General features: G+C 38.3%; 3 protein-coding genes across 9 annotated transcripts; 2 read left to right on the top strand and 1 right to left on the bottom strand.

Annotated features, from left to right (window-relative positions):
- Window positions 1-627: 627 nt before the first annotated feature.
- Window positions 628-4555, bottom strand: LOC137725801 (tonoplast dicarboxylate transporter). 2 transcript variants are annotated; one of them, XM_068464596.2, is made up of 6 exons: window positions 3938-4555; window positions 2305-2782; window positions 1970-2013; window positions 1716-1811; window positions 1101-1611; window positions 628-922 (listed from the first exon to the last, which is right to left on the bottom strand). In XM_068464596.2, exons 1-6 carry the CDS (start codon window positions 4358-4360, stop codon window positions 882-884), a joined length of 1593 nt encoding a protein of 530 aa, XP_068320697.1. In that variant the 5' UTR covers window positions 4361-4555; the 3' UTR covers window positions 628-881. The 2 variants fall into 2 exon arrangements, with proteins under 2 accessions (XP_068320697.1, XP_088549660.1); XM_088693534.1 differs by having other exon boundaries at window positions 2305-2818; window positions 3938-4383.
- Window positions 4556-10740: 6185 nt separating this feature from the next.
- LOC137724356 (F-box protein CPR1) lies at window positions 10741-14442 on the top strand. Of its 5 annotated transcripts, none has more exons than XM_068463096.2 (3): window positions 10741-12154; window positions 12365-12440; window positions 13698-14442. In XM_068463096.2, the coding sequence occupies exons 1-2, from the start codon at window positions 10965-10967 to the stop codon at window positions 12402-12404; spliced, it is 1230 nt and encodes a 409-aa protein (XP_068319197.1). In that variant the 5' UTR covers window positions 10741-10964; the 3' UTR covers window positions 12405-12440; window positions 13698-14442. The 5 variants fall into 5 exon arrangements, with proteins under 5 accessions (XP_068319197.1, XP_068319196.1, XP_068319199.1 ...); XM_068463095.2 differs by lacking the exon at window positions 13698-14442 and adding an exon at window positions 12650-12921 and having other exon boundaries at window positions 10802-12154; XM_068463098.2 differs by lacking the exon at window positions 13698-14442 and adding an exon at window positions 12993-13564 and having other exon boundaries at window positions 10803-12154.
- A 2288-nt stretch (window positions 14443-16730) lies between these two features.
- On the top strand, window positions 16731-23655 carry LOC137724355 (E3 ubiquitin-protein ligase UPL5). 2 transcript variants are annotated; one of them, XM_068463094.2, is made up of 4 exons: window positions 16762-18921; window positions 19617-20209; window positions 23115-23202; window positions 23282-23655. In XM_068463094.2, the coding sequence occupies exons 1-4, from the start codon at window positions 17022-17024 to the stop codon at window positions 23314-23316; spliced, it is 2616 nt and encodes an 871-aa protein (XP_068319195.2). In that variant the 5' UTR covers window positions 16762-17021; the 3' UTR covers window positions 23317-23655. The 2 variants fall into 2 exon arrangements, with proteins under 2 accessions (XP_068319194.2, XP_068319195.2); XM_068463093.2 differs by having other exon boundaries at window positions 16731-18921; window positions 23115-23655.
- The last annotated feature ends 1307 nt before the right edge of the window (window positions 23656-24962 follow it).

Genomic DNA, 24962 nt, shown 5'->3' on the forward strand with positions numbered 1-24962 from the left:
AATGTAGCATTACTCATAATATAAACAACACATCGACGACGATTATGTTATCCAAAATTGTGTCAACAATAATATAATCCTCGCCGACAATGGTGTAGCCATGTTAAGGGCTACCCTGGGCTATAGCCCAGGTAGCTTTCCATAAAAAATGAAACCTTTACATGTAATTTTTATTGATTTTCGAAAGTAGCCCATCATATATTTAGTCACTAATCCTAATTCTCTTGATTTAATCATATAAAATTATATAATACAGTTTACAAACCATCTTTTAAGTTAGTGGATACTGTGAAAAATACAGTGTTAAGTTTATTTGTTTATGTAGATTTAAACTTTAAACTAGCCCATCCAGTGAAAATTTTATAATTCCGCCATTGCTCGTCAGTCTGTATATTAGGTAGAAGTGCCGTAATTTTAGGAATAAAAAATAGCCATATATATATATATATATATATATATCTTTGCATTTTTTAGAATTTCAATAAGATACTTATATGTCAATGGGGTTAGTGAATGGAAGACAAGGTCTCTAGAGAGTTTTTTTTTTTTTTTTTTTTTTTGGATGTGGCCAAGTTTTAACTATCTTTTTTCTCCCGTGACAAGAAAGGCAAACTAGTAAATGACAGATTTCTCAAATCGAATGAATTTCCGGGCAAACTAACAAAGTTATCATATGTAATATACTATGGCTGCAATCAAGATACACACAAAGCTTTCTACCAAACAAGGAATGAAGAGAGAAGTAATATGTTGCCCTTTGGTCGCTTTCTTTCCTTTTTTTCTCATGTATCTGTACGCTTGCAATGTGACTATATATACACGTGAAGCTCCTCTTTGCCAATTACCAAGAGCGAATATTTGTATCATCTTGTTGTCTAAAGTCACTGAACTGCAGGTTCATTTGTCCCAAATACATAAGCTCCTGCAGTGCCAAAAATTATAATGAATACGAATAACATAATTTTTTTGTTAATAAAGAACGGATGTTATCGATATATTGAAAATATATCAATAACATGTCCATACTGTTTAGCAACAATGACATGTTGTCGACGTCATGTTGGAATAATTTACGCAAATTAGTCAAAAAATAAAGTTACCTAGTGTGGGCATCAAAAGGGATAGCACAACAGTTCCAGCAATCTTCAGTGGCAATCCAGTCTTAATCATGTCTTGAATTTCAATGTGGCCAGTGGTAAACCCTACAATATTCGAAGGGGTCCCGGTCGGAAGCAAGAAAGAAAACTGTGCTCCAATGGCTCCTGGAATCATAAGGAGGAGTGGATGCACATGCATGCTTTTGGCTATTTGAATCAAAAGAGGGACAACAAGAGTGGTGGTGGCATTGTTTGATGTGAACTCAGTGATGGTACTACTTATGAGACACACAGCCGGCGCAATGGCGATATATGGGACAGCCTCCATGAAATCTAGGGCTTTCGATAAAATGTCTGCAAGGCCGCTAGTTCGGACCCCGTCGGCGATGGCAAAACCAGCACCTAATAACAATATGATGTTCCATGGTAGCTTCTTGCATTTGTTCCAGTCCATCAACTTCTCTCCCTCTTGCTTTTTGTTTGGAATTATGAACAGCAAAGTTGCCATCATAACCTACATATATACATTGTCAATTCCAACTTTAATTCAATCAAATTACACTTCCCTAAACTCCAAACTCTGATTAATCCAATTTAATTAGAAGGGTAAATACTCACACTGACAGTTCCATCACCAGCACGCCCATTGAAGAGGGATCCCCACCCAGGAATATCATCTGTTATGCTCCTTGTCATCCACAAAACTATCAGCATCTGCACAAAAATATTCTTGTCATATTTGGATAGTGATTAACACACACAATTTTTGGTTTATTGAAAAATGGTAAAATATTTAGCTTAAAGTGCAAGCAGCTAAAGGAGAAGCCCCAAAAAATACCCCGCAAAGTTAAAGTATTGGATTGACAACGTACCGAAAACACAGACAGTACCACCTTCTCAGCAAAAGATATTGGACCTGTCATATCATCAACACTTATGAGCTGACATGTAAATAAAATCACGATATATTTACTTACTTGAAACAAGACAGAAAATGAATCAAAATTCAACAAATCAAGAATTAATCTAATTTCTTGTTTTATCACAGGTCCTGGTTCTTGGACTGTAATGTGGAACGCACATACATTTTAATTTCTTATGTGTTAGCAAATGCAAGAAAAGAAACCGAAAAAGTTCTAACGTACATTCCCGACAAGTAAACATGCATGTTCAATTAGAAGAAGAAAGACTAATTATGGACTTGTACCTAGCATTTCAAGCTCCCTCTTCAAGTCAGCTTTGTCCAGATAAGCAGAGAGAGCCTGGCTTGAATTCCTTGGGCAATACAAGCAACAAAGTATAACCCACAAAGCCAAGAATATCAACAAGGCCAGAGGGAACCCTAGAAAGAACCAGGTGCTGAAGCTGATGGGCTTCGCCTCTGGAAAATAGCTCTTCCACATCCCAACCAGTATCAAGTTCACACCTGTCCCAGTGAGAGTGCTCATCCCTCCTATGGCCGCGGAGTATATCACCCCAAGCACTACCGCCCTGCAGAACCTGCTCACGGCAACGGACTGGTCCGGGCCCACGGGAAAGCGCTGGAGGATCCCAGTGGCCACCGGCATCATTATCATAGCTGCCGCCACGTTGTGCATCCACATGGAGACGAATGCTGTCGTGGCGCATATTCCCAGTAGGAGCAGGGGAGGGCTAAGCGGGTCTCCGCAGAAGAGCATGGTTATCTGTGGTGGTCCGCAAACGTGAGTGACTCACACTCACTCAAATAATTGAGGAATATTTTAGTACAATAATTGAGATTCTTAATAATTATCTTATGCCATGATAATGACTAATACTTATTCAAGAGAAGCTACGGAATTTAAAGCATGTGTTATGAGTTATTTTCATCCAAAAACAAACAAATCCATGCGGATAACTTAATGAAGTTTTAACGAAATATTTTTGGTACTGTTCATTTTTAACAAAAGTGAAATTTTTACTTTAAAAAGTTATTCCTGGTACTATTCACTTACAACACATTTTTGTTCTTTTAATTAAAATTCAAAAATTTCAAGTTATTTTCATTAGTTTTCCTAGACGGTGAAAAGTTGTGGGAGTCAAGCATAAATTCCTCACTTACAAATGAAAAGATGATAGTGCTAATAAATTTGCATACATAATTTAAAGTAACACTAAATTAATTTTAATTACAAAAATAAAATTTTAAATAGTAATATAGAAAAAAAACACCGTTTTAACTAACTTGACTAGGCCTGAGTCCAATTTAGACTTTGGACTAAAATAACAATATAAGCACAAACGTAGTACTAAGAGTTTTTTCCACAGATGAATACTTGGATATATATATACATATACATACATAATACAGCTCACACAGCATTATACAATATGTACAAAAAGCTTTTAAATCTCCCCATTTTTGCGAAATATTTGCAGTTTATGTTAGGGTAGTGCTATCTACATATTTATTTTTTTACTTTTCACATAACTCTTTCAAAATTTGGTCATCGGATTGAATGAATTGAAGAAGATCATCGATAAAAATTAACAAGAGTGTGTAAGATAAAAATGATTGTGTGAGTATCATTTTCTTTTATGGTATAGTACATGCAAAGAGAGCGTATTGAGAACATAAACCTCACATTGAGAGTGTTATTCCATTCACTAATGAAAATGTTACTCATATTACATTCTTCATACAATATTTATACCATCTTTTCTAACAGATGCATAACCCACATGTATTGATGGCCCTACCTTTATCAAAGAGATGGTATAAATATAATATTAAAAAATGTGATAAATGAAGTATTATTCTTAATATGGGTTAATTATGAATTATGAAATAAAAAAACATAGTAGCTAGAGAAACTCACATTCAAGGCCAATCTTCTGTGGATGTTATAATGCTCAACAGCAATAGCCAATATAAAGGTTCCAAGAACAAGGGCAATAACATCATCCATGTAAGATTGAGCAACATCATCAGAAGAGGATATTCCAAAGAGAGGGAAGAGAAAGAGTGGGGACATGGAGGTAATTGGCATGGGCACGGCCTCCGTGAGCCACCAAGCAAACACCCACACCAGCACCGCCAACATGTTCCGGCTGGCCACCCGGCCATCTAGCTTCACACAGAGGCATATGATGGTGCACAGAAGAGGTCCCAGGAGGACGAAGAAGTTCTTGAGTGTTAGAAGGGATTTCAAGGATGAATGGAAGCTCTGCGACCGTTGGATTTGATCGTGGAGAGGGAGAAGTGGAGTTTTGGGGTCGTCGGAAGCTGGATGATGATCCATGTTATTGATGTTGGAATCGATTTAGGAAATGACTTGGTTAGGAAATGGTGCTTTTATACATGCTTTTGTATACAAGCAAGATTGATTGGCCAGTACAGTGTGCCGGATGCTTTTAAATTTTGAGTTTGTCGATGCTTTTAAATTTTGAGTTTGTCTTATTTTTTTATGTATACATTTAAAAGTATAAAATTAATTAGGCTTAATTGGATTACTAGTTCCTTTGGTGGTAGAGTGGTTGGAAGATGGTCATGGGCTAAAAAAGTTAGGATTTAAGCCCCTATAGTGAAGTCCGTTAAAATTTATGCCTTAAATTAAAATTTTCGTCAAATCTCTATTAATTGTTAACACATGAGACTTACATGTGAAGCTAAAAACTAATCACCACAAAAACTAATAATCTAATTAGACCAATTAAGTATATTACTAACAGACTGTAGTATCCCACACCGCCCGTGAGGGCGTGGTCTTTGGGCCTTATATATCCATGCCTGGTGCTTCAACTTCGAAGAGGCCTTTTGTGGTGGGAGATGTGGTCTGCGGACTAACACTCGGCCACAAGAACAAAACCGTGCGGTAGCTCTGCTGCGACATTGTCCAGAGGGAATGCCAAAGCGGACAATATCTTCAAGGTGGGAGACCGGGATGTGATAATTTGGTATCAGGTCTTTCCGTTTGTGATAACTAAATTGATTATTTAACATGTAAAATATCTTTAAGTATACAACTTTAAGTATCTTTAAGTATATTACTAACAGACACTCTTTAATACTGATGTTAGATTATTTAACATGTAAAATAGTATACAACTTTGCCTTTCCGTTTGTGATGTTCCATTTTGGTGTGCTAACTAAATTGATTTTGCAACCGTTGTCATAACTAATAAATTGGTTTTTTTTTTTAATCTAAATTGGTTTTCGAGATTGACATAACATATCATTTTAGTTTCTCATTAATATATCAAAATTACTAATTATGTATATATCAATATTATATTTGTGTGATTTTTAAGTGATGCAATGTATCGTATCTAAACGTGATGACTCGTCACTCTACAACACACAAGTAGTAGACAAGTTTGCCTTTCATTCTATGATGGTTTTCATTTTGATATTGGTAATTAAAATGGATTTTGCTACTAATAAATGCCAATTATTTGCTAAGAGTTAGCAAATCTATATCCAAGACATGGAAAAGTATGACATTTTCTAGTAGATGACCTGTCGTTCAAATCCAGTGGGGGCCAAGAGGCCACGAAGTAAAGCCACGTGTGCAGAAAAGGACTGCAAATTGCCACAACCATGGACTTGATAATAATGCAAGGTCCAGCCAGACCATCATATGCATATGTATGATTGTATTATAAACCATGTGACATGTGGAATGTATGGAATATGTCGATGTCAAAAAACAAAGAAGCCACTGCGGAATTTGAATGATATGGGTTTGGTGGAGGGATAGAGAAGCTTAATCACAATTAATTTGATTATTATAATTTTTTCTCCAACTTATAATGATGTGTATGTACACGTGGCAGGCACAAATTAATTTTCTCGCCGAAGATTAAGCTTACATACGTCACGGGAGCATCGTATTATTAGTATAATTTGATGGGGACATATGGCAAAATAATTCATATCAACCTCTAGAAGGTGGACCTTGAACCTTTGAAGTAATCTACTCCTCAAATAATATTCATAATTTAGTGGTCGATTCTGGAGTTAAGATTTTAAAAGATGTTTAACGTGTGGATAGAAACCTTTTAATGCTTAGGAGTCTAGGTAATTATTTTTAATTAATTTATTATATAACATATAAATAAATGTTTATTATACTAAAAAAATATATAATTGTATTACGATACATAAATTGTAAAGTTGACTGACATATAAATTATATAAAGTATTTGAACATACTGAAAAATATGGGGAACATATTCATCCAAGTGTATACGATATATAATGAGTGTTCATCAAAGTATTTAACAAGTATCCTACAATTTGTTCAATAAATAAAATGCAAAATGAAAGTTATCTATTTTTTGTCTAAGTGAGAGTCGCGACTTAGGCAGGTCTAAGAGGACACATAGGCTAATATAGACACTATTTTTTAATTTTCAAACGCCTAAATGATGTTAGATGGAAATTTGTAGAATAGTGGACGGAGTAATCCTAAATTTAGGGATTTAAATAATATTTTAAGGTACAAGGGTGGGTTTTGAACTACAAAAATGTATGTGTGTCAAGATGCGGATAAGAAGAAAATGAAAACACAAAGAAAGAATAAAATCCCATAATTGCCTTGTGGAGCACACATTATAGCTATCCAACTGTTGTGGTTTCTATCGAGGCGACAAAATTGCCATTCTTAGAGCAATAATTCAATCAAACACAATCACTATGGTATGGTATGGTTAATAAAAGTGAAGTAAACCAGATAATGGCCAAGGCCTTAATGATTCTTCTCCAAATATCGATTTCAGATGGGATCAGTAAATGGTAACGTGTGGGCGCCAACCAATCCTTCATGTGAGGCCATGTGCATTTGGTTTTATTTTGGAATCACTGGCCAAGCCAAAAGTACAAGGCTCCCTTATGCTAGTGTTTTGAATTTTTAAGCTTCAAAATATTAATTTTTTGGACTATTTTATGATTTTAACCGTCATATTCCACTTAGCAAATGAAAATTTTGAATCTTAAGGTTTAAATAAACTCATCACTTTAACCAATATTATAATTTAATAGTAATAAATTAAAACTTCAATCCACAATGGGCTAGCAATAATGTGCTACAAATTGGTCTTTGGCAAAAATCGAACCTAAGATCTCTCACTTACAAGTGAAGAGGAATACCATTATATCGTAGTACTAAGTGACAATATAAATTTCTTACTTCAAATTATTACTTTCAAGTTGTATAACTTCATATACGCAACAAGTGATTAAAAATTTGATTTCAAAGTAATAATTTTAACTTAGTCCACCCACCGAATAACTTGTTTCATTTCTCTTGTTTAAGTTTCCGTCTCACTTTCATTTCCTCTAGCCACGATCTCCCCGCGTGAGTTGAACTGTCGATTCATCTGTTCGTTCACTGCGAGGGAAAGGTCGAGTAAATCGAAAAGCTCGAAAATGAGGGTGACTAGGAAGCTTCCTTCTCTGTTTTCTAGTATGCATTCCGTTGTAGGTTCAGATGATCATATTTTATCATCAGTCGTACAAAGACTGTTGTTGTCTGTTGTTTCAGACTTTGAGAGAGAGAGAGACAGACAGACAGAGAGTTTGTGAAACATTTAAACGCACACGCGCAATAGTTCAGATAATACTTGTGCAAAATTTTCTATTTTTAAGCGGTAAACCTAAACTCTAAAAGTAGAATAAATAATCCAAGTACCTCGCCAGGGGCGGTTTCTCATTGGATGCCGATCGGAAGACTCGACTCAGAAATCGTCAATATCCGGCGGTTCTTATGCTGGTGGGCAATCACAAAATATTATGTAATTCGTCGAAATCGGGGGGAAGAAGGAGTCGAGCGAGGAGAAGGGTAGAGGTGTAAGAATACGGAAGCAAGTTGCACGCGTCGGCGGCGAAGACTGATTTTATTTAGGTTAAAAAAGACGGGCTTTACTTTTGTATGCCCAACATACGAATTTAATCAGTTCCGTTTCACTACATATTTGTAGGCCCAATATTCTGTTCATAGCTAAAAATGTGAACCATTGCCCATAGATATTTTGAGGACTGTTGGCAGCGAATACATTGGTTCCTATGAGAGAACCGAGGAGCTGATGATGAACATGTGGAGTCAAAGAAATGCATATAAATAAATTGACATTTTATTTAGGATAATACTTGCTTTTTCTCTTGTGATGAGTTCATTTTCCAATTGTGAACAACATAAACTTAATCGTTCAATTTATTTTTGTTTTGAAGATCATTTCAACAAAAAATAATTATTTTAATTCAAGATTGTTCAATTATTTATAGATATTAAATAAATGAATGATTTATATTGAATATGTCACTTGTTACTTCTATCGGCGATTTGTTTTAGACATTTTAATGACTAAATGATTTCCTATTAAATTTGTGTTACTCAAAATTGGAGAATGAACTCTTAGAGCACTTCCATTGTAGGAAGGCCCCCGAAGCAATAAACAACTCAATCACCTTAAATGAACAGTAACTGTCCAAGTGCATCTCCACTCCTAAACTGAATAGCCAAGGTAATTTGTATTAAAATATTAATATTTTATTTTATAAAATAATAAAAAATAACTTTAGTTTTAAATTTCGGATAATAATAGAAGATTGGTTAAAAGTATTTGAAAATATTGAAATGTAATATAAAGTAGAAGAACATGGTTACATGTTTATAAATAAATATCGATGGTGATAATTTTAGGCTCGATCAGTTGAAGAAATAACCATCGATAATTTTAGTTCTCTGAGTTGGACACTCAAAACTCGATTATTTTAGGATCAGTTGGTACGAATGGGTTCGTGAGGATGAGAGTATCTTGATGGTGATATTGATCTATGAAGTTTAAATGGTGATCCTTGGTGTTGTGGAGGAAAGAAGAGAGCTACGGTGAGGGAGAGATAATGAGAAGATAAGAGAGAGTGAAGTGTTTTCTGATTGGCTGAAAAGAAGAGAGAGGGTCTGATTGGGGGAGAAAATGTGGGAATAAAGTTGATTGGTGGTGAAGTGTGGTACCGTTTGGTATGCAGACGGGACGGAATAGAGGTTCCGTATATGTTTGGTACGCGCAGGACGGAACAGGACAATTGTTCCGTTCTGTGTTTGTTACATGTTGGACGGAACGGAATGACTGCGGAGCTGCAGCCAGAGGTGCAGAGAATGCGGAGCTTCTAGAAGTTGAGCTACTGTTGCAGCATACATAAATGTATCCCTCAAACTCATCCTTCTTGCTCCAAAAGCCCATAGGCCCGAGACCAAACACGACTGATCTGACCCGCTACGACTCCACCTCGGGCTCCCTCCTAAACTCAGTCGTTGATTCCGTTATCGGAACCGCTGCTGACTTCAACTTCTCATCCTTCTGATCGCAGCCCTGATTGGCCACTACTTTTCCAGATACGGTCACGGCGACTCTTCCTCCCTCACTAGCTCCGAGTCAACTTTCAAAGTGAACTCATCCAACGGTGGCTATAGGGACGCCAAAACCACCAAGCCATTGCTTTGGTTGTACGACCTAAATGAGATTGGATCTTCTAATTTTTCTTCTTGTTCGTCGTCATCGGCAGCTCTGGTTCGCTAGCGAAGCTCTCCAACTAGCTTCCCCAGCCATCTCACAGATTCTCAGATTTCTTACCTTTGGATGGCTTCCCCATTTTCTGAATATTAAGATATGCCATGGAAAACTAGGGCTCAGATGGAAGCAAGGAAGAAGAAGAAGAAGAAGAATACGAAAAGGTTGAGAGATGAGGAAGGAGACAATGGGAGAAGGGCATTTTTGTCTTAAAATGTTATAATTTTGTGTTCCACGGATGTGGAATGAGTCGTTCCAGGGGGGTAAGGCGGAATGAAAATTCACCCAAAACTCGTCCCGTGAAACAAGGCGTTCCACCCGTTTTAGGCGCACCAAACGTGAGATGGAATGCCTCGTCCCACTCTATTCCGTCCTGTCCCACGTACCAAACGGTACCTATGGTCACGGAACACACTTTTAAAAAGGGATAGGATTTGTACAATTCCAGATTACATAAAATATGTCCCCTTATCAAAAATAGTGTTTCTAACATTGGATAATTTGCACACGCGTGTATAATTCTATCCGTTGTTAACGCACTTTAACTAAACGTAACTTTTTCGTTATAAGTCCGATTCGGGTCTAACTCGCACTCACGCGTTCGTAACAACGAGTACTATTTAATTACGATACGAGAAAAATAATTTAAAAGCCACATAACTACGTCCACATTACTTTGCCAACAAGGGCATAATTGATAATTTACATACTTGGGGAGAAAATTACATAGAAAATTAGGGACGGGTTGTCACATAAATTGTGGTTAATGTCATGATGACATCACATAGGCAAAGCGTTAACCTAGGCAATTATTGTCTGACTTCTCCATCAGGCTCGTCTTGAGTCCAATTGCCCAAGTGGGCTGGAATGTTGTAAAGAAGGGAGAGAATGAATTAGGTTGCCTATCCTTAAGATAATAAGCAACGGTGAAGTTGCTCTAACACGAAAGAAACCAAGTATTATCCTAAATAAAATTTTAAATTTAAAGAGAGAGAAAATAGGCTTCGTGATTGCACGTGGTTCTCATTTGCTAGCTCCACGACCACGCCAACCTTTAACCGGAATATTGACCAAAAATAATACCCCTTAATTGGAACTTCATCTTTTTCATGACATCGCGTGGCCCCCACTATCCGTTCACGATAAAGTCAGAAAAACCTTTTTCGTCCACTCAAACAAACCGTAATCCGAAAGGATAAATCTGTAATGAGACGCCCGCTCTCGCGAGATTTCCCATTTCACCAACTCCACTCGCACCTTCCCCAACGACTGCAAAGAAAGCTGTGAAGGAAACTGAAGGTGAGAAACCCTAGAGCCTGCCGCCAAATTCCAGAGATGAAGACTCCAAAATCCACCGTAGATACCACGCAGCTTCAAATCCAAGCATCCATGGCCATGGCCGAACTCCCGCCGGAAGTAATCGTCGACATACTCTCTCGTTTACCCGTCTGCCTCCTCCTCCGTTTCCGGTCGATCGCAAAACCATGGCGATCGCTCATCGACAGCTCATACTTCGTCGATCTCCACCTCACGCAATCGGCAGAGTCCAAATCGCATCTCTGTTTGATTCTCAGAAAGGACTCCGATCTCTACTGCATCAGTTTCGATTCTTTAAACGACGCCGTCGAGCTCAATCATCCACTGATGTGTTACAGCAATCGGATTCGCGTGCTGGGATCCTGCAACGGCCTCCTGTGCATCTGTAACGTGGCTGAAGATATCGCTTTCTGGAACCCTTCGACGAAGAAATACAGAATCTTGCCCTCACTGCCATCAGATCGAAAGCGCGATTCGAATATGTGTTTATGTGGAGCTAGGGTTTATGGTCTCGGATATGACGCCGTTCACGATGATTATAAACTGGTGAGGATTTCTCAGTTTATTGGATTAGATTACCTGTCGTTTGTGTCTGAGGTGAGGGTTTATAGCCTGAGAAACAACGCGTGGAAGCGACTCGAAGACATGCCTTATGTGCTCTGTTACACACGAAAAATGGGTATTCTTGTTAACGGTTGTGTGCATTGGGTGGTAACTCGGAACCTCGAATTAGATCAACATCCAACGGAATTGGTCATTGCATTTGACGTTACAAATGAGACTTGTCGTGAGGTGCCTATGCCGCAAAACATGGACAAGAAGTGTCAGATTGATGTGGGATACTTGGGAGGGTGTCTTTGCATTGTAGCTAAATATGAAGATAAGGGTGTTGATGTGTGGACATTGAAGGAGTATGGGGTTAAAGAGTCTTGGAGTAAATTGTTTACCGTATCGCAAACTCAAAGAATCAAGAGTGTTAGACCTTTGGTGTATTCGAAGAATGGCAGCGAAGTTTTGTTCGAACAAGACCACGAAAATCTCGCTTGGTTTGACCTGAAAAGCCAGAGGGTCAAGAGTGTTAAGGTCCGTGGCTTGCCAGATCTATTTGAGGCTGTAGTTTGTATGGAAAGCCTTGTTTCGGTTCATCCTTGTAGACGAGAGGATAAGAAAAAGCAGGAAGCAGCAGGGGACGTGAAGAATAAGAAGAGGTAAATAGCATGCTTTTTCACATTTCGTTGCCCATTTGTTTCATTTGCAAAACTATCCATGTTGTGATTGTGGAGATTATTTTGGGCATTATTTTCATTAGAATTTGAAATTTCGATTAATTGGTAACTTGCTGCAATGTTGTTATTTATACTATAATGTGAGTCAGAAGTTGATGATTGATGACTTGAGTTGGTTCTTGTATTTGTTAGGGATGATTTCCTTTCTCAAGGCTTCAAATTGGTGCTATAGGCAATCAGAACAAAGACGAGAACGAAGAGCAGAGAGGTAATTTGTCTGAATTATGCTTGGTACTCTGGTTTGGACAACTCCTTTTTTTTCTTTCAGTTGTTTGCTTGTATATAAGGTAGGAACCCAAGTTACTTGAGATACCGAAAAGTAAGATCAACATAGAATGCATGGTTAACTTAGAATACTTAAACTTCCTTTATATGAACATACTAGGGTCAGGTTTGGTCTGATCGTTACCATATCAGGTGCATTTCTTCTTCAACAGCTGCTAACCAAGAATAAGGACGTGCTTTCTCTATGATACCTTTTTTTCATTAAAGAACTTGAACTTCTGTAAGATATCGTGGATGCCATAATCACTCTACTATCTGATGCAGTCACTGCGATGTTGAATGTAATAGTCACTACGTTTTTTAAAATAGTATTATATGTTTCTTCTAGTTCTGTATACATAAGAAATGAGTATGTAAGAATTTCTAACCTTTGAAATCTACAATTATAGCTTTCTTGTGGTTCATTCCAATTTCTTACTTATATCACATTAGGATTTGACATTCGGGGTTCACTGCTAAAACATATACACCACAGGTGTTCTCCTCTCTCGTTGATCTTACTTGGTTCATCAATGAATGATCGTGAGTGTTCTTTGGTGGATGTCCCATACAGTCACTATACCGCATTGTGAGAATAGTGGCTGGAGTGACAGCAATGCGAATCACTAGATTAGGTTGAAAAGAACTTTTCATATACTTTGAAATCATTTCTTCTAGTTTAGTGTTTACTCTCATACAGAGTCTCGAGTTTACATGTGTCCCATCTTTGAAACAGTTTGGTGGAGGAAAAGGCAACAGTCTAGATTTAGGGTGGGACTATCATTTGGGGTGGGCTTCGCTGTTCTCTATAGAATAATGAGAGAAATTCCTGGGCAGCCATCCATAGGGGCGCTCTCACAATCAACCGGGGGCTCTGAACTTGGGTGGTTCCCCATTTATGGATCCGGTTGATTGTTAGACGCACCCTATGGATGATGTAATTAGGGCCATTAGGCATACTCAACAAGATGTTTAACAGTAATAGATGATAAACATGATGTTTCTTCATAATTTGTTTGTATACTAGCTCGACCAGCTCTGTTTCTTGTGGTGAGCTGATTAAAATAGCTTTTGTCTCGTTTGTTACCTGCTTCAACTGTAGTATTGAAAAATACTCGTTACTGATACGGATTCAACTGATCAACGACTCACAATTCATTGAAGTGCACCACCAATGTTTCATTTTGGAACTTATCTGCAGGTGAAGAAGATTTCCTTCACAACCTCACACTTTGAGGGCCAATCTGAGTTTTGTTTTTAGGGCTATGACCTTCACGTTTGATCACGTTGGAGTATTTGATTGAAATGCTGCCGTCACCAGGACGTCGTTCATTCCAACCCTTGAGAGCTCATGAAATGTATTTCTTGCGGCAATATGCAGTCTGTTTTTGCAGTGTGTTATTAAGTGACTTTGATTGGCATTCTGGAGATGGTATTGTAAGAAACGAAAGTTCTATTATGTTCATGGGTATCCTACATTCCGGGGTTTTTGGCTGTTGGAGATTGGTCATTGTATCTTTGACCAATGATCTAACGGCCAAAAACTGCGGGGTATAAGTTAGCCGGAGCATACGAGAAAATCTATGTAAGAAAATCCGATGTTTTCTTCCTTACTAGGAAGAGTTGGTATAGAAAATTACTTGGGCAAAGAACGCATGTAAGTTAGAGGGCAGAAGTGCAGTGACGCTACGACGACTGAGCAGCAAGTGCTGGAAGCAGCTCCAGCTCCTTCCCGTCACAGTTCTACACGCACATGCCGTCCAACTTCATTTGTATTATCAAGTCTAGTTGCAAGATAATGCAATTCGTTCATCAAATACTCTTTGGTGTGGTCAGGACTACAGAGTCATTATTCAAAGAGATTCTCATTTTTCATTCAAAAGAAAATCAGTTGTGACGGTGATTGCACATCCAATTTAACGATGCGAAGTGTCTGGTTTTTTTAACTGTAATGGAAATTAAGGATCCGAAGTGTCTGATGTTATAACTGTAATGAAAACGCGTCCATGACACTATCACAAGTTCAAACCGGTGACTGACAAAATGACAAATTACCCAATAATAATATACTATTCATCAAATTAATTGAGTTAAAAGTTGAGACTAACCAAATATAAAAAGGGATTTTGACGAAAAGTTTTCTGTACTGTTTACTTTAACAAAAAATCATATTTTTACACTAAAAAGTTAATCCTGATACTGTTCATTTTACCCTTTATTTTGTCGTTATCGTTAAAACTCAAAGTTTTCAAGTTTTTTTCATTAGTTTTCCTAATATAGAACTAGCAATTTGCCTACACATTTTATGTGCATAAACACATTTTTTTAGAAAATGAGGGGAGAGGGAGAGAAAGAGAGAGAACGTGGGGAGGTTTTTGTTTTTGGTTTTTTTTACTTTTTTTAATATTGAAGGTATTTTAAGATCACTGGTAGGTGAGACTTCAATAAAATTTGGACCTGTGAAATTACATTATTGCCCATCACATATTTTTTTTTTGTGATAGAAGACTAAGTAGTCTTTTTATCCTCTTTTGGTTGACAAAGAGGATTTTATCAATTAATAGAGATTAGTGAGATATTTGACAAAAAAAAAAAAAACAAATTAGTGGGATCCGATTAGAGCCGTTAAGTATCAGAAACGCCTGTGGTGAACCGCTCGCTGCACACTAGTAGTTCCACCTCTAAAGACTTTGCGCCAGCACCCACCGCATTTATCCACTCAAGTAAACAGTAATAGACCCCAATGAACAGTAATAGGCCAAAGTATCTCCACCCTTAAAAAAATGCGTTGCCACCCAGTCTAAAAATGTGATGGCACAAACGATCTCCACCCCTACAAAATGCGCTGGCACCCAACCCATATAAATTTTTTTATATATTTTTAAAAAGAATAAATAAAAAAAAATAGTTTTATTTTCGGATAACATTTTTAACCAATTTCGGATAAAATTTCAAATAAACTTAAATAAAAACAAACTAAAATAAAATTACATACTCATCAAATAAACTTAAAAAAAACACACTAAAATAAAATTACATAAACTCATCAAATACACTTTATTCTTCAACCACAAGCTTATTTTAATTATCTTCACCTTCTTGCAATCCCCACTGGTGCTCAATCAAGTCATTCTGGCGAGTTACATGCCAGTATGGCTCTTGCACATTAGTGTACTGCTGAACGATCAATTCATTGTAACGTCCATCCCGTTCCAACGGCTCGTGTTGCACGAGATCTTCGGTCCGGTCATGAGCACAGTAGATACGTGTTCTTGAGTTGTTCATCGGATCCGGTTCATATTCATCGACGACATTATAATCATACTCATCTTCCACAATCATGTTGTGGAGAATAATACACGTCATCTTCCACAAATTGTTTATGCACTCTCCTTGAAGAAGACATTGTAAAAAAAACTCAAGATTTGAAAACAATGAAGATGGATGTAGGGATGTATGGTTTATATGGACAAAAAAAATTTAAGGATGAGCTTTTTGGTATTTTTTTCACACAAACAGTATATGAAAGCTTTGGTAGAAATTGTAGAAAATATTGAAATGTGGTGTAAAGTGGAAGATGAGGGTTAGGTATTTATAAAAAAAAAAAAAAAAAAAAAAATTAAAAAAATTTAATGTATTTTTTAATAATTTTTCTGTATTTTTTCATAGTTTTTAATAAATTTTAATATAGTTAATTAATCTAGACCGTTGGATTTGAAAAATATTCAAATCCAAGAGCCAAGGCGCTGCCATGTGGCCAAAGGTCATAATTCTGACCGTTGGGCCTTTTTTTATTTAATTTTTTTTTACCGTTGGAAATCCAACGGTCTACAAAAACTAGCTGTTGGAAATCCAACGGCATTGAGGAGGGCCACGTAGCTCTAATCCGGGTGAACACAAGTGGGCTGACAAGCGGGCCCCGCCGCCTGCGCCCTTGTCTCCTACTTACGCCCAGTCGTGAGTGTGCTGCACTCGCCAACCAAATAGGCTAACCTCTGGGTCTGTCCGAAATGGGCAAGTCTGTTGCTTGGCTTGAGCTGGGTGTTAGGCTGTTTTGCGGGCTGGAGCAGATTGACAGAGTGCTGGGCTGATTTTTGGACAGGGTGCTGAGCAATTTTGTGTTCGGTGGAACTGCTCTAAAGCAGCCATGCAGAGTAGGAAGCGAGAGGGCTTTTTTGTAATATACTGCAATCCAAACACAGCATTAAATAAATCGGAAAAAAAGTTGGAAAATATATAATAGCGTAGGATTACCGATTACAGTCATTGTAGATGAAGGCTGTGAAGCCCAGACGTGAGACAAAGAGAGAGACAAACGACCCCTTCCCCCGATCATCGTCTTCCCCCAATTCCCACCCTCCCTGGTATTTTTATTCTCCCTTTTAATTTTATTTATTTTAATTTACAGATTTTTGTTTTTCCCGGAGGACCGGCTGCGATTTCCATGCACCCACGCCCACCGTGTGCGTGAATTTTCTTCTCTCGAGAGGTAGGAACCGGCTGGCGGGTGGGCCCCACCCTGTAAATGTCCATCACCGGGAGCCCCACCAGCAGCAGCACCGTCGATTGCGCTGCCTACCAGCGCAGCGACAGCACTGCCGTCGCCGCCGCGGTGGATCAGTTCCACCACCGATTGTCCTCCAAGCGCAAACTCGACGACTATGGCGGGCCCACCTTCTCCGACGACGAGGACGACGCTGTTATCTCTGGCCTAGTCCACGTCAGGATGAGGAAGGACGAGCCCAACGCTGCCGATTCGTCGTCCAACGGCGCCCCCACCCACCCTCACTCCTCCACCAATAGTGACGCCCTCAATTCCCGGGTTTCCAATGCCCGACCGACCTCTCACGGCGAGTCTGCTCTGTCTGAGTCGACTCGGTCCCGGACAATGCTCCAATTCTTCATCAGAACCATGTCAGGGGGCAATAATTTGGTAATCCAGGCCTATGCTCAGGACAAGGTGAAATCGCTACTCGATCGCATCCAAACGATCACCGGCATTCCGGTTTTCGAACAGAGGCTTATATACGGTGGCAAACAGCTGCAGCCGGAGCAGTCGTTGGCCGAGTGCGCCATACAAAACGACGCCAGTTTGCAACTGGTCGGCCGCTTGCGGAGCACCGATCACCCTCAGGCCTGGCAACTCCTGGAGGACATAGTCTCCGCCGCATTTCGAATGTGCCGAGGCGAAGAGATTCATGAGCCGTCGAAATACATCAAGAGCAGGATGAGCCAATACTTGACCATGGCTCAGAAGGAGACGACAGCCGGATATGGGGTTAGCCATATCCGGGTCTTTGTTCCGTCCTCGGCCCCCTTGGCGCTGTTGATGCTCTATGTTTCTCCCCTGCCAGCTAACAGAACAGTTGCTGAAAATTCAATCAAGTATTTCCTGAATTCGTACCCTACATTGTTGCCGAAACACTTGCATAATTACTGCGCGCCAATAGTATTAGAGTTTTGTAAGTTTCTTAGGAGATTAGGGGAGGAGGACCCTCTGTACGTCCTATGCCGAGGTTCACTCGGTTCCTTGTTGGAAAGTGATGGAAATTCTCAGGACTCAGAACCTGTGGAGGGACTGATTGGTGGGTTGAAAGAGATTTCTCCATTTGTTAGGGAGCTGTCAAGTATTTTGTCTAGGGATTTGGTAGTCAGTATGGACCTTCCTGCGAGTGGCAGGCCGTTGTCGGATGATGTACGTGATTTTAGAGCGTTCTTGCTCCCTTTGCGCACTGCAGTTGCGGATCAAGTGTGTTTCAAGGGTTCTATTTCTGCAGCCTTGAAGGGGAGGACTTTTAGGCATCCCCTGTATGGAGAGGAGATTGAGCTTCTTCACGTTATATATGCTGATTTGCTAAATAAAATGGATGAATGCCTTGGAAAAATGGGAGAGTCTTTGGCTGGGAAAGGAAAGGTGGAGGGTGATTTTGCTCATTCTGGATGGTCTCAGTATCTTGCTGTTTTAAAGGAATTGAGTGGAATTTCTATGCTTTACCAGAGCTGGGAAGAACAATTTAAGACTATTTTGAGGCTTAGAAGGGCTCCATTATGTGCTCTAGTTGTCAAGTATGCAACGCGAAGTGATGATCATCAGTGGCTTATTAAGCACAAAGATGTTCTAGATTTTGAGTCTCGGAGGCACTTGGCTATGATGATGTTCCCTGATGTTAAAGAAGACTATGAGGAGCTGCATGAGATGCTCATTGATAGGTCTCAAATATTGGCAGAATCGTTTGAGTACATAGGGCGTGCGGAACCTGAGTCACTTCATGGCGGTTTATTTATGGAATTCAAAAATGAGGAAGCTACAGGTCCAGGTGTACTGCGGGAGTGGTTCTTTTTGGTATGCCAGGCCATATTTAATCCCCAAAATGCACTTTTTGTGGCATGCCCTAACGACCGTAGAAGGTTCTATCCTAATCCAGGTGTGCTTCCTTCAGCCTTTAGTGCATGGTGTTCTTGAACAACATTTACATTCTGTTTCTCATTTTGCTTGTCTTGATACATTAACCTCCAGCCTGCGATGATAATTGGTTTACTAAATCATTTATAGCATTCATATAAAGATAGGTGTTGAAATATAATTGGGTATTGATCCAAGATTTGAACTTTAAGTTGCAGACAAACATAATAGTGTTTGAAACTCGGCAGATATGCTCAAGCACCAAAAGTATTATAGAATAGTTTAGTACATAATGATGCTCTATTCTTTTATTGTCTAGTGTGTGATCCCATGTGCATGCTTCACTTTGTTAGATCTCTCTTAAGTGATGCGGGCATGTGTAGAAACATTGGACACCAGGGTAAGGTCAAATTCTTTAGCATATTGTGCCTAGGTTTTAAAAATGTTTATATTACGGAATGACAAACAGAAAATACGGATTGTCAGCGTATTAGTGTTACTGTTGGACTTTCTGTAGGCAGAAAGAAGGTGGCCAAAATACTGGTAAAATTGCGAAATGCTAATCCAATTGCATGAATGTTGCCACTTCTGTTAGCATTACTCAGTTCTGAAAGATTTGTATCCTATCTTGTGGCATTTTTCGTGCGTCAACTTTTTAAGTTATGCTTGAAAGTTCCTACAAATTATTAATAAGTCACACGCCTTTTATTTTTACAGCATCTAAGGTTGATCCTCTGCACCTCGAGTATTTCACCTTTGCTGGCCGGGTGATTGCATTGGCTTTGATGCATAAAGTGCAGGTGGGCATAGTCTTTGATCGTGTGTTTTTCCAGCAACTGGCAGGAGATATATATTTATCTTTGGAAGACATAAGAGATGCAGATCCATTCTTGTATAATAGTTGCAAGCAGATACTAGAAATGGATGCCGATTTTATTGATTCAGATGCTCTAGGGTTGACATTTGTTAGAGAAGTGGAGGAGTTAGGATTCATGAAAACTGTGGAGCTTTGCCCTGGTGGGAAAAGCATTGTTGTGAACAGCAAGAACAGGGGGGAATATGTTAATCTGCTAATTCAGCATCGTTTTGTCACATCTATATCTGAACAGGTGTCCCAATTTGCGCATGGCTTTTCTGATATACTCTGTGGATCAAGGCTCCAGAGTGTGTTTTTCCAAAGTTTAGAGCTAGAAGATCTTGATTGGATGCTTCACGGAAGTGAAAGTGCTATTAGCATTGAAGATTGGAAAGCACATACTGATTACAATGGCTATAAAGAGACTGATCCTCATATACTTTGGTTCTGGAAGGTAAACTTGCTCGATTCTGGTTTTATTAGCTCTTACTTTGCTATTCTTGCCTTTTATTTTGCTTCTTTCTTGTGATGCAGGGCAGCAGCGATAAGCTGCTGTCCAGTGGGTAAAATAGAGCCAAATCGCAGTAGAAGCAGATTTCAACTGATAAACAACAGAAAAAATAGAGAGATAAAAGCAATAAAATCCAAGATGGAACAAAGATAACTGAGTTGTAGGGAATGAAACCCAAGAGAAACTCTTAAATCAGAATTCTGGAATTATAATTGGTATAAAACTAGTGATAGCCTAGAATAGCAACCCCTAATCCTTGTTCATTAAGATATCCCAATCCAATTAGGACTTACCCAATTAATCCCTTTTGTATTAAAACTGTTTAGTTGAATCAACCAATAATTATTGAAAGTAGAAATTGGACTTGCGTCTTGTTTCTTTTGGTTAAATATCTAATTACTTTTTTGTTACATGTCTACTCTTCTTAGCTGTGTCTAGTATTTTTCCATATAGCATATCAATTGACAATCAGCTTTATTCATAGAAAAGTCTTGGCGAACTAGTTTGGCTTTAATTGTTAATGATAGAGATCGACCATGGAAGCTTTTGCAATGATATTCAAATTAATGAAAGCATACATTGTGATTGTTTTAAAACAATGAAGTGACAAATAAATCAGTGTTTCAATTGGGCTCACTATTGGGAAATTTATATAAGTCCAATTTTGCTAAACCAATATTAGGAATAATCCAGTTTATTAAAATAAATCAAATCCCTTAAGTTTAGGATTATTATATTATTAATAATTATTTATTTGAGTAAAGTACAAAAAACTACCTCAACCATTGATGTCATGACACTTTCATACCTCATTTTTAACATTGACAATGTCATACCTCATCTTTACAATTTGGTTCAATGTTATACCTTCTATTACTTGGCCGTTTACTTTTCAGTTAAATGCTGACGTGACTTGATTCAGGACCCACTTTCTATTAAAATATAAAAAAAAAGATTAAATATTTTTAAAATAATAAAGAAAGTATTAAAAAAAATTTGAAAACCCAAGAAGAAGAAGAAGGAAAAAAAAAAAAAAAACCCCAAACCAACCCCCTGCAAAGAAGAAGGGGAGAAAAAAAAACCCCCAACCCAACCCCCTGCAACCCAGGAAGGAGGAAGAAGAAGGGAAAAAAAAAAACCCCAACCCAACCCAGTTCCCACCCCCCCCCCCCCACCCCAATAAAAAAAAAAAACTCCCAAAAACTCCCAAAAAAAAAACCCCAACCCAACCCAATCCAACCCGGAACACCCCCCCCCCCAAAAAAAAAAACTCCAAAAAATACAAACCCAACCCCCCAAAAAGAAGGAGGAGGAAGAAGAAGAAGAAGAAGAAGAAGAAGGAGAAGGAAGAAAAAAAAAAAAAAAAAAAAAAAAAAAAAAAAAACCCAACCCCCCCAGAAAGAAGAAGGAAAAAAAAATAATAATCCAAAGCGAACCCAGTTCGCCCCCCCTCCCCCACCACCACCACCACCACCACCACCAAAAACCCAACCCCTTGCCAACTCCAAATCCACCACTCTCATCCATTCTCCACACCCATCCTCCACCTTCTCCGCGCACCCATCTTTCTGCCGATAGTCTGGGTTTTTTTTTTTTTTTTTCTAAGTTGCAAGGGGGGGGGGTGGTGGGGAGGGGGAAGACAAACTAGGGTGCGGGGAGAAGACAAATTGGATTTTTTTTTTGGGGTTGCAGGTTTAGGGAAGAAGATGAAGATGGGGAGAAGAGAGAGGAGGGGGGAGGGGGAGGGACGAATTGAGGGTTTTTTTTTTTTTTATTTACTTTTCTTTATAATATTAATATTTAAAAAATATTAAATAATTTTTTTTTAGTTTTTAATAATATTTTAATAGAAAGTGGACCTCGAATCAAGCCACGTTAGCATTTAACTGAAAAGTAAACGACAACGGAAGGTATAACATTGGACCAAATTCTAAAGATGAGGTATGACATTATCAATTTTAAAAGATGAGGTATGAAAGTGTCGTGACACCAATAGTTGAGGTAGTTTTTTGTACTTTACCCTATTTATTGATTGATAGGATTTACTATAAAAATTAATTTCTTCCTATCTCTTTAATTTCTTTTTGGTTGTTTCTTGTTCTTCTTCTTTCTCTGCTCTAAACCCCATTTATAGAGTTTATTTTTAATTTTTATAATAAACCTATATCGCAGGTTAATTGTATTTATCTATCCATATGAAAGACTTTTTTATAATCAACCTGTACCACTTATTAACGTGTCTTGCTTGCAGATATATTATGTTTTTATATCTTTTAGTTAGGTTTCATATCTCGCTTATATGCATAATATATGTTTAATTGTTTATCTACCTATACCATAGGTTTTTGTTCATAGTCTACCTACACAGATTAATTGTATTACATATTTTTACTTTTTATATCATCCTATACTTTGGACTTGGATCTAAAAGCCCCATTAGTTATTTAGCAATGTTTTTCGTTAGAAGTTAATAGCATCAGAAACTGAAACTTCATTTGTTTCAAATTTGATATGGTTGAACAGAGTAAAGTGTTCTATAGAACGGGCACTGTTACATGCTCACATAAAGCTGTAAGGCTTTGATTAGATTTGCCAAGTAGGAAGCAATCAAGTGGTATATGGTCAGATTCTATAGAACTTTGTGGGAAGGTTCAGAGTTTACGAGAGAGGACAACCTAATCGGGGTTCAGCATCCCTTTGCAAGTTCTGATCATTGTTTTTCATTATGCTCTTGATATAAACATGATTGAAAGATAAGGAAAGCAGCTAAAAGTTGCTTTGTATTGGTAGGCTATGAGCGTAGAAGTACAATGTGGCTAAATTTGTTTCCTTCTTGAAATTTGTGCAGATTGTTGGGGAAATGTCTGCAGAGCAGAAAAAGGTTCTTCTCTTCTTTTGGACCTCAGTGAAGTATCTTCCAGTCGAGGGGTTCCGAGGTTTGGCTTCTCGGCTTTACATTTACAAGTCCTCAGAGGCTTACAGTCGCCTGCCTTCGTCTCATACATGCTTTTACAGATTGTGTTTCCCTCCATATCCATCGAAGGCAGTGATGAAAAGCCGCCTTAACATCATCACCCAGGAACATGTCGGCAGTAGCTTCGGGACATGGTAGTAAAAATATTAGGTGCATCTACATTTTGGGGGTTATAAGGGGGGGCGGGGGCTTGACTGCACATAAAAGAGATTCGGAACTAAGATTGTACAGATTATAGGATACTGCTGTTGTCGTCGTCGTCTCTTGTCGCTTGACTAATGTTAGAAGAAGGTACTGATGTTAGTGTTTTTCTTTGTTAAAGGTTTGCACTTTGCAGTGTCATTGCTATTTTGGCAACTGTTTGTATAGCGTCGTTAATAGTATAAATAAATTTGGAGGCAAGAGATTTAACGGACGTTGCTTTTCATGACATGTTAATTTGTTAAGTACAAACGGATCATGCAATGACATATTATGCAAAAAAGTCTATGCAAATTATTTTCCCATCTCGTCCGTCCATGTGGCAGGCAGATGGTATCATGCTATGTTTTTTGAGGATCATGTCCGAGAAATTTCAGAGACAGTAAATTGTAGTGTTTTGAAAGGGATTATATAAATTGTAGTGTATCATTCTTATAACATTTTTATATACATTTGTATCATCTTTTTAATAGACATGAGAACCACATGTGTTGGGGAATCTTACCCTTACAAGAGAGGTGGTACCAATCTGATATGAAAAATGTGGTAAAACTTTAACTTTCTTTATGGTATCAGAACATAGCATGACATGCTAACCCTTGCATCATGGCATGCCATAACATCGATGTTGACCCTGAAATGACAAGCATCGCGAATTGTCGGCAGAATGCATGTCATGATACACCGTGCATTATGTCAACAATTCGCGACGCTTGTTATGACGTGCCATGATGGGAGGTTTAAGGTGTCAAGACAAGTCATTGCTTGTCAAAACATGTTACTGCCTTCATTCTGGGACAACTCGCAAGGCTTGTTATCACCAGCATTTTTCTAGCACTTTGCCTACTATTTCGGAATAATTTTTTAAAAAAAAATTGTAGGGAAGAGTAGACCCCGGGGCCTAAGATTTATTTTTTTATTTATAAATTAGTACAAAACAGGACGCTAGTCATATATGAACTTGTTCTTGCTGGTAAGAACACGTTCATTAGCAGAACTAAAAATTTACAATTGTTCTTACCGATAAGAACGTGTCCATTAATTGAGCTCAAATATTTACAAGCGTTCTTACCGGTAATAACCTTTGTAAATTTTTAGCTCAATTAGTAAATGTGTTCTTACCAGTAAGAACCCTTCATATATAATTGCCTACTATGTTGTAGTAATTTCCTAAAAAATAATTTAAGGCTAAAAGGTCTATTCTTTCCTAGATCCTTTTTTTTTACCTGCATTTTGCCAACACTTTGCCTACTATTTCAGAATAATTTGAAGCGAGGCTAGTGTTAGGGCTAATAGCGATGTTTTGGCGTGCCACAATGTGAGAGTTAGCATGTCAAAGTGTTCGAAAAATGCATGACACGACACAATGCGAGCGAAACCCGATGGCCACCCACGTCACTTGAATTGTGTTGTCCACGTGTTAGACTTGAAATTGTCACTCGCCTAACCTAAATAGGAAGGTTGCTGAGTCAAGTCAAATACAGGAAAGTCTCACAAAGGAATCTCGAGCCGTATGATGTG

Source organism: Pyrus communis, chromosome 5 (genome assembly GCF_041283825.1).
Source record: "Pyrus communis isolate YQ-2024b chromosome 5, ASM4128382v1, whole genome shotgun sequence".
Classification (NCBI taxonomy): Eukaryota; Viridiplantae; Streptophyta; class Magnoliopsida; order Rosales; family Rosaceae; genus Pyrus; species Pyrus communis.